Genomic DNA, 8443 nt, shown 5'->3' on the forward strand with positions numbered 1-8443 from the left:
CACCTGCAGCCAATGTCCAACCGTCTTTCACCTCACCCCCTTGCAAATCAGGCCAGCAGTCTGAGCCCCAAGCCATACAGCAGTCTCTTATTCTTTTTGAGGACTCTGTCAGCAGGGTTTCCCAGGGCCATCCACCTAGCCCTGCCCCAGAAGTGGAAGAGATTGAGTGCAGCGATGCCCAACCACTTATTTCTCAAGATGAGTACATGCAAGGATCATCGCAGCACGTCTCCGATGATGACGAAACGCAGGTGCCAACTGCTGCGGCGTTCAGCATTGTGGAGACCGACAAGGAGGGCAGGGGTGAAGACTGGGTGGAAGATGATGTGGAGGACGATGAGGTCCTCGACCCCACATGGAATGAACGTCATGCAGGTGACCTGAGTAGTTTGGAGGAAGAGGCGGTGGTCGCACAGAGCCACCAGCACAGCAGAAGAGGGAGCAGGGTGCAGAAGCGGAGCGGCCGTGCCCTAGACACTACGCCCGCTACTGCCCAACGCAGCAAGGGAACGAGCGCACCAAAGTCAGCTCAAAGGAGTTCTCTAGCGTGGAAGTTCTTTAGAAAATGTGCTGATGACAGGACACGAGTGGTTTGCACCCTGTGCAATCAGAGCTTGAAGCGAGGCATAAACCTTCTCAACCTGAGCACAACCTGCATGATCAGGCATCTAAGTGCAAAGCACGAGCTGCAGTGGAGTACACACCTTCAAAACCAAGAAACGTCTCTGGCTCATCCTGCTTCCTCTTCTGCTGCAGTCTCGGCCGCTCCAGCCACATCTGTAGTGATACCGGCACCTGCCACCCCGCAAACAGACGATCTGTCAGCAACACCACCACCTGGGTCACCAACAACCATCTCCACAATGTCCCGTGGAAGCGTTCAGCTTTCCATCTCCCAAACACTTGAGAGGAAGAGGAAGTACCCCCCTACCCACCCGCGATCCCTGGCCCTGAATGCCAGCATTTCAAAATTATTGGCCTTTGAAATGCTGTCATTCCGTCTGGTGGAGACGCACAGTTTTAAAAACCTTATGTCGGTGGCTGTCCCACAGTACGTCGTGCCCAGCCGCCACTACTTTTCCAGGCAAGCCATCCCTTCCCTGCACAACCAAGTGGGGGAAAATATCAGGTGTGCACTGCGCAACGCCATCTGTGCCAAGGTCCACCTAACTACGGATACGTGGACCAGTAAGCACGGTCAGGGGCGTTATATCTCCCTAACGGCACACTGGGTAAATGCAGTGGCGGATGGGCCTGAGGCGGATAGCAATTTGGCGCATGTCCTTCCACCACCGAGGATTGCAGGGCGCTTCAGTTTGCCTCCTGTTCCTAACTCCTCCTACTCCGCTTCCTCATCCTCTACCGCCTCCTCATCCGGACAGCGTAACACCTTCACCACCAACTTCAGCACGGCCAGGGGTAAACGACAGCAGGCAGTTTTACAACTTGCCTGTTTGGGGGACAAACCACACACCGCGCAGGAGTTGTGGAGGAGCATGGAACAGCAGACAAATGAGTGGTTGCTGCCAGCGAGCCTCAAGCCCGGCCTGGTGGTGTGCGATAACGGGCGAAATCTCATAGCAGCTCTGGGCCTAGCCGGTTTGACGCACATCCCTTGCCTGGCGCATGTGCTGAATTTGGTGGTGCAGAGGTTCCTTAAAAACTACCCCGATATGTCAGAGCTGCTGCAGAAAGTGCGGGCCGTTTGTGCGCACTTTCGGCGTTCTCACCCTGCTGCTGCTCGCCTGGCAGCGCTGCAGCGTAACTTCGGCCTTCCCGCTCACCGCCTCATATGTGACGTGCCCACAAGGTGGAACTCCACCTTGCACATGCTGGAAAGACTGTGCGAGCAGCAGCAGGCCATAGTGGAGTTTCAGCTGCAGCACGCACGCGTGAGTCGCTCTGCGGAACAGCACCACTTCACCACCAATAACTGGGCCTCCATGCGAGACCTGTGTGCCTTGTTGCGCTGTTTTGAGTACTCCACCAACATGGCCAGTGGCAATGACGCCGTTCTCAGCTTAACTATCCCACTTCTATGCCTCCTTGAAAAAACAATTCGGGCGATGATGGAAGAGGATGTGGCACAGGATGAGGAGGAGGAGGAGGATGAAGAGGTAACATTTCCAAGGCTTTCAGGGCAGTCATTCGCAAGGGGCTCCGAGGGTGGGTTCCTGCACACGCAAACGCCAGGGACGCAATTGTCCAGCAGGGGCACAGTTCTGGAGGATGAGGAGGATGAGGAGGAGGAGGAGCTGGAGGAGGAGATGGAACCATGTTCACAGCAGGGTGGCACCCAGGCCAGCTCATGGCCATCACTGGTGCGTGGCTGGGGGGATACAGAGGACACGGACGATACACCTCCCACAGAGGACAGCCTTTCGTTGCCTCTGGGCAGCCTGGCACACATGAGCGATTACATGCTGCAGTGTCTCCACAACGACCGCCGAGTTGCCCACATTCTAACTTGTGCTGATTACTGGGTGGCCACGCTGCTGGATCCCCGTTACAAGGACAACGTACCGTCCTTAATTCACTCACTGGAGCGCGATCGCAAGATGCGCGAGTACAAGCGCACGCTGGTAGACGCCATGCTGCTGGCATTCCCATCTGACAGCGGGGCCACAGTGGAAGCACAAGGCAGAGGAGGAGGAGGAGGAGGTCGCCAACGCAACCAGGGCACCGCCAGCACCTCAGAAGGCAGGGTTAGCATGGCCGAAATGTGGAAAAGCTTTGTCAGCACGCCACAACAAACAGCAGCACCAGCAGCTCAGATGGAACGTCTTAGCAGGAGGCAGCATTTTACCAACATGGTGGAGCAGTATGTGTGCACACGCCTACATGTAGTGAATGACGGGTCTGCCCCCTTCAACTTCTGGGTCTCCAAATTGGGCACATGGCCTGAGCTTGCCCTTTACGCCTTGGAGGTGCTGGCGTGCCCTGCAGCCAGTGTATTATCTGAACGGGTATTTAGCACGGCTGGGGGCGTTATAACAGACAAGCGCAGCCGCCTGTCCAGAGACAATGTGGACAAGCTCACGTTCATTAAAATGAACCAGGCATGGATCCCACGGGACTTTTCCGTACCTTATGCAGAATAGCAATGGATACCGACCTTACCCACCCATTGTTCCATTTTTGCTCTTTCTCACTCTTTTGGGGTGTACCCTCATTTAAAATTTTTGAAAAGAAGCAGTGTTGGCTACCTCGTCCTCCTCCTCAGGGCCAGATTAATGTAGGGGCTATTGGAGCTGCAGCTCCAGGCCCCTACCTTTTATATAGGCCCCGGGTTGGCCATATTCACTGTTACCGCTCTTCTGTCACTTGTAAACACAGAAGTCTGGCTTCTATGCTCGCTTCCCCAGGCAGCACCCTCAGAACCTCCCCACACAGCGTGAAGGCCGGACAAGGAGGGACAGTTGGCGATGCATGGATGTGTTTATGGGCTTCAGAGACAGCATCCCATGTTGAATTAGGCATGCATGGCTGCACCCTTCCTCCTCTGGGTGCATGGCAAGGCACGGCCCTTAAGGCCCTTCAAAATCCTCAGCACCAAGCCCATGATGCTGTTAATCCGGCCCTGGTCCTCCTCCACCGCCGCTTCCACCTACACCGCCCATAGGTGTGCGCAGCCTATTGCATTAAGGTGTGCACCCCAAAGTTGAAATACACATGCATGTGTTTGCCAGCAGGGAGAGTAATGTATCGGGGCCATGTACCTGTAGGCAAGGAGAAATAGAGCAGAGCAGGTCCCAGGGAGATCTTTCCCATCTCCTCACTGGCAATGCTATGTGCCCTAGGTGATTAGGGTGTGCCCAGGCACACCCAGCACACCCTGTGCGCACGCCTATGTCACCGCCACATCCACCACCACCTCAACCTCCCTCCTACTCCATATGGGCCTCGTCCTTCAGAGATGAAGAAGAACATTGTTTTATTTTTCTGTTTTTTTTTGTTGTTTTAAGTTATTTCCCTATCCACATTTGTTTGCAGAGCACTTGCCATGCTCTTAATTACGTTTTGCTGCCATTTGCAGCACTCTAGCCCTTTCCTTTGGTGTTTTAGAGCCATTTTAGTGCCTTAAAGTTCGGGTCCCCATTGACTTCAATGGGGTTCGGTGTCCGGGAAAAGTTCGGTAAAAGTCCGGGACACGGACCCGGACTTTTTTTTAAAGTTCGGCCGAACCCGTCGAACACGGACATCTAGGTGTCCGCTCAACCCTAGTAATCAGTACTATACGTATGCACTGTTACTGTAAAAATACACTGGTAGTGAAGGGGTTAACTTTATTTGGGAGGGAGGGGCTGTGTGTGTCCCTAGGGGCGTGCTTTCTACTGTGATTGGCTGTGGCTTGAGCTGTAAGGACACTGATCAACGGATCTACATAGTAGATCCGTGTGATCAGTGTCTTTACACCGAGGAGAATGACAGGCAGCTTGTTTACACAAGCTGCCTGACTTTCTCCCTCTCCCCCGCCGATCGCAGAGCGGCCGGTGGACATCGGGTCCGCCGGTCACACGCGCGGGGGGGTCCGTGACCGAGCGGGAGCGCGCCTCCGCGGGCGCGGGCTCGCTCGCTCCCCAGACCCTCCCAGGCTAGTGACGTTAATTAACGTCACTCTGCCTGGCAGGGGCTGACCGCCGCAGTAAATTTACTTGCGGCGGTCGGCAAGCGGTTAATAAGGAGGATGTCAATTGACTGCATAGCATCCATGTTTGACCCTCCCCTGCTCCTCTCCATCAGCCTTGGGTCACATTATCTGAGTGATGGAGAAAAACTGAGGGAGAAGAGAAACATTGGTGTAGCACTGTCCCCGTAGGGCTTGCTGTGTGTTGACTTCTTAGGCCTCCCTCTGATTACCTGCAGACAGTTGCTGGGGGTTTTTCACTTATCCCCCCCTTACTCCCGTTTGCACGTTTCTCATTAAACAGTCCAGGGTATTTGGTTTTTATATATATTGTGGAACTTGGATGGGAGAAAGGAATAGTGGGATACTACAACAGAACTATTTACAGTAGATAGGGACAACTCTTACTTAGCCTCACCCGATTACTTGTGGAAGCAGACACACTGCTTTTTACCAGACTACCGCTTGTATGGAGAAATTAGGTCTTTTTGCTCTCTCTAGCAGCAGACTTGATGCAACTACTTTATCTTCAGGACACTCTCTAGCATCCCCTTGACTGACACCCATCCTTTGACTCTTCTACTGAAGGGATGGCCCTCACACTACAGGCCCCATGACACAGATCTGTACTCACTTTAGGCAGATTCAGATCCTTTCCAGTGTCTCGCTTCCAGTCAGCTCTGCAGGACATCTGGGTTGCATCAGCTCCTATCTGACTTTCAGGCCTTCGGGTCGACTACCTGAGGCTGCATGGAAGCTTCTACAGAGGAGGAGGCAGCCGCCCCTCCCTCCGGGACTCCGCTATCCAGCCGAAAGACCCTGAGCACATGGGCTCCTGGCATTTATACAGTCACCCAGCATGCACCAATGCATTTTCCTCTGCCAATCACCAGGGCTATAACAATGCCTGTGCCCTCACTTGTCAGTTTTCCTCCCACTGTCCAATATGCCTTTTTATTGGATCAGTGTGAAACATTCAGACAAGCTGAGCTGCACCATAAGCAGACCCTACCAATGGATCCTGCTCCCTGGTAGGCAGAGAGCACTATAAATTTACTTGGCAATCTTCCAGGTAAGCAAAAAGACCCAAAAACAATACTCTCTTCCAGCACCTAGCTAGGACGGTGCTACATCAGAATACTAGTCAGAACAAGTTTGGAAAAGTGTATGTGCCTACTTGGACTAGTGGATGTTGCTGCATTATGTAAAACTATTACAATAGATTTTACATTTTAGAATGGGATGCCTCTAGACTGTCCATAATTTGTAAAGAGTGCATCGAGACTATCCATTATTTTTAAAGGGTGCCTCGAGATTGTCCATATTTTTTAAGGGGATCTTGACTTAAAAAAGGTTGAGAAACGCTGCTATAGAGGAAGAGTTACTCTAACAACATGTAAAATGAAAATGACTTATATAACTTTATAAAAAAGTAATGCCCACTTTTGCATTACTTTTGGTGCAGCCCTCTATTTTGACAGGCGGCGCTGTCGAAATACCCGAACAGCCACTGCATCTGACTGGATGCAGCTGTTTTTGGGCTGACAATTTTCTGCCTGACTCTGTTTCATTTTTCAGTCAAATGATGTTTAGCAGGAGGCATTTGACAGGGCTGCTGAATAAGCAAATTTTGGCTAGTTCATTAGGAACCAATCGAAATTTGAGCAGCGTATGGTCAGCTTTGGGACTACAGAACAATTACCCTGGATCCCTCTCTCTGGGATCAATCTGCTCTCCAATGGAGGTGTACTTTCCACACCAGAAACACTAAAAACCAAATAAAGATGAATCAGCACATCCTTACGATAGCTTAATACTTCCCATATAATTCTAAGAGAGTGAACCTCTTTATACTAAAATACATACAGTAGAAATATAATTAAGACCTTCTGGCTTTCTAATGCCCAGATGGTAAATCCAGGAAAGTTGCTTAGACAAAAATCTGGCTTTTACTTTACCCCCTTTTAATTCAACAGAATAAAGTATAATCTCCACCATGCTAGTTCAAAAAATGCCTACAGACATTAGAGGGATGAGTCGTTTGTGGAATATTTGAGTCCCTGATATGTTCTCCTGTTGCTGTTTTTAAAGGCCTCACAGTGCAACTGAGATATCCTTTGCTGTACCTAAATAAATGATGGGTTATTGTTTTGGTAACTGATGATCTCTAATTATTTTCCACAGCTTCCTCATTGGAGAGGATGGAACTGTGTACGAAGGTCGTGGCTGGACAACTCAAGGAGCTCATGCTAAATCTTATAACCATAACATTGGTATCTGCTTCATGGGAACATTTACAAGTAAGTAATGGTGCAGAACATCATTAGAGGACCAAATGGGGAGTTATTTCCTGTAGGCTGTTTAAATAGTGAGGAATGAGTCTTTGCTTGTTTTTGTAAATCACTTAGTGGTGCCCACTTGTTGTTGCACCCTGTTACTGGGGGGGGGGGGGGGGGCACTGGGGCAGACCTGATTGTCTCCTCAGATTTTCTGTTTTGGTCCCCTACTGGCCTTCATGTGCAATGTAATTATGATATGTAGATTATTGAGTAGTAGACAAATTGAAAAATTTTGGATAAATGTTTTTAAGAGTCTGTATGGAAATAAACTAATATTTTTTATATATATATTTTTGTGCATTTTTGGTATACATGATTATTGCATTGATTACCATTAAAGTCCCACAACCTCTATACTTCAAATTCCTATGATATGTAAATGATTACATACCAGTCAATCTGCTCAGATTCAGCATAGGTGGGAACCTTCTGGATCCCACCAGGCAATCCTTGAATTTTGTATACAATTTTGAAATCCGGCAAAAAAATAAATAAATTAGAAAAAATTATAGACCCCAAAAAATCACTGAAAAACAAAAAAAAAGCTGCAAAGGGTGGGAAGGCAGAATCTAGCAAGCAAGCCCACTTGTTCCTGTTACAAAAATAAAGTAGTCCTAAGAGTCTATGGAACTGTGAACAAAGGGGGTTACCAAAGGATATGTAGCCCACCATTGCAATACATAGTATAGCACACTATCTCTGCCTACACAGAACTGTCAGCTCTTCCAAACCAGCTCCAAAACACACTGACAATATGGCTGCCCTCCCTTCAAAAGGAGGTGGGGTTATGTATAGCTTCATATTATTGCTTCTTGTGACTAATCTTGCCTGGAGCAAGGGCTTTGCCACATAGGCAAGGATGCTATTAAAAACCTGGCTAACAAAGGGCTTTCCTTCTGGAAGCAGAGGAGATCCTAGTTGTATCTAATTGCAAGAGAACAACTTCTACATGCCAACAAACTTTTCAGAAGCCCTATTTGTTTTAATTTCTTATATTCTTTAATTGCTTCCTCCACTAAAGCTGTCAATTAATTTTAATGACTATCTTTGTCTCCGCTATGCAGAACGTGCCCCGAACAGTGCAGCCCTGAGGGCTGCCAGAAGTCTTATTAATTGTGGGGTGGCCAGAAATTACATCAAGAGAGATTATAGACTGCGGGGTCATCGAAACGTGAAATCAACCAGCTGTCCTGGAGATAGCCTCTACAATGTCATTCGAGGATGGCCTCGCTTTAGAGCTTGAGATGGATCAACAATATGCTCTGTTCTTACTGCACAATCCCAACAGGCAATTTAACTAAATAAATCAAAACAAGGCTTTAAGCATAGAAGTAGCAGCAAAGATTATACCTGCCTGTGCATATGTGTAATAAAAATTGCTTACAGATATCACCCATGGGCAGGTCATGAAAGGGAAGCATAATTAAACAGCAATAAAAATATAAATAAAAAAAAACTTTTTTATTCTATGTCTTCT

General features: G+C 48.9%; 1 protein-coding gene across 1 annotated transcript in view; it reads left to right on the forward strand.

The window, feature by feature from the left end:
• LOC309560270 (peptidoglycan recognition protein 1-like) overlaps positions 1 to 8220 on the forward strand; it is a 36331-nt gene extending 28111 nt beyond the window's left edge. The window contains exons 3-4 of the mRNA XM_082263855.1: positions 6812 to 6927; positions 8031 to 8220. Coding sequence (XP_082119981.1) covers positions 6812 to 6927; positions 8031 to 8209 — 295 coding nt within the window. The 3' untranslated portion in view covers positions 8210 to 8220. The remainder of the gene's footprint in view (positions 1 to 6811; positions 6928 to 8030) is intronic.
• Positions 8221 to 8443: the final 223 nt, after the last annotated feature.

The sequence above is a fragment of the Pelophylax lessonae genome (genome assembly GCF_965119305.1).
Source record: "Pelophylax lessonae genome assembly, chromosome: 7".
Taxonomy (NCBI): Eukaryota; Metazoa; Chordata; class Amphibia; order Anura; family Ranidae; genus Pelophylax; species Pelophylax lessonae.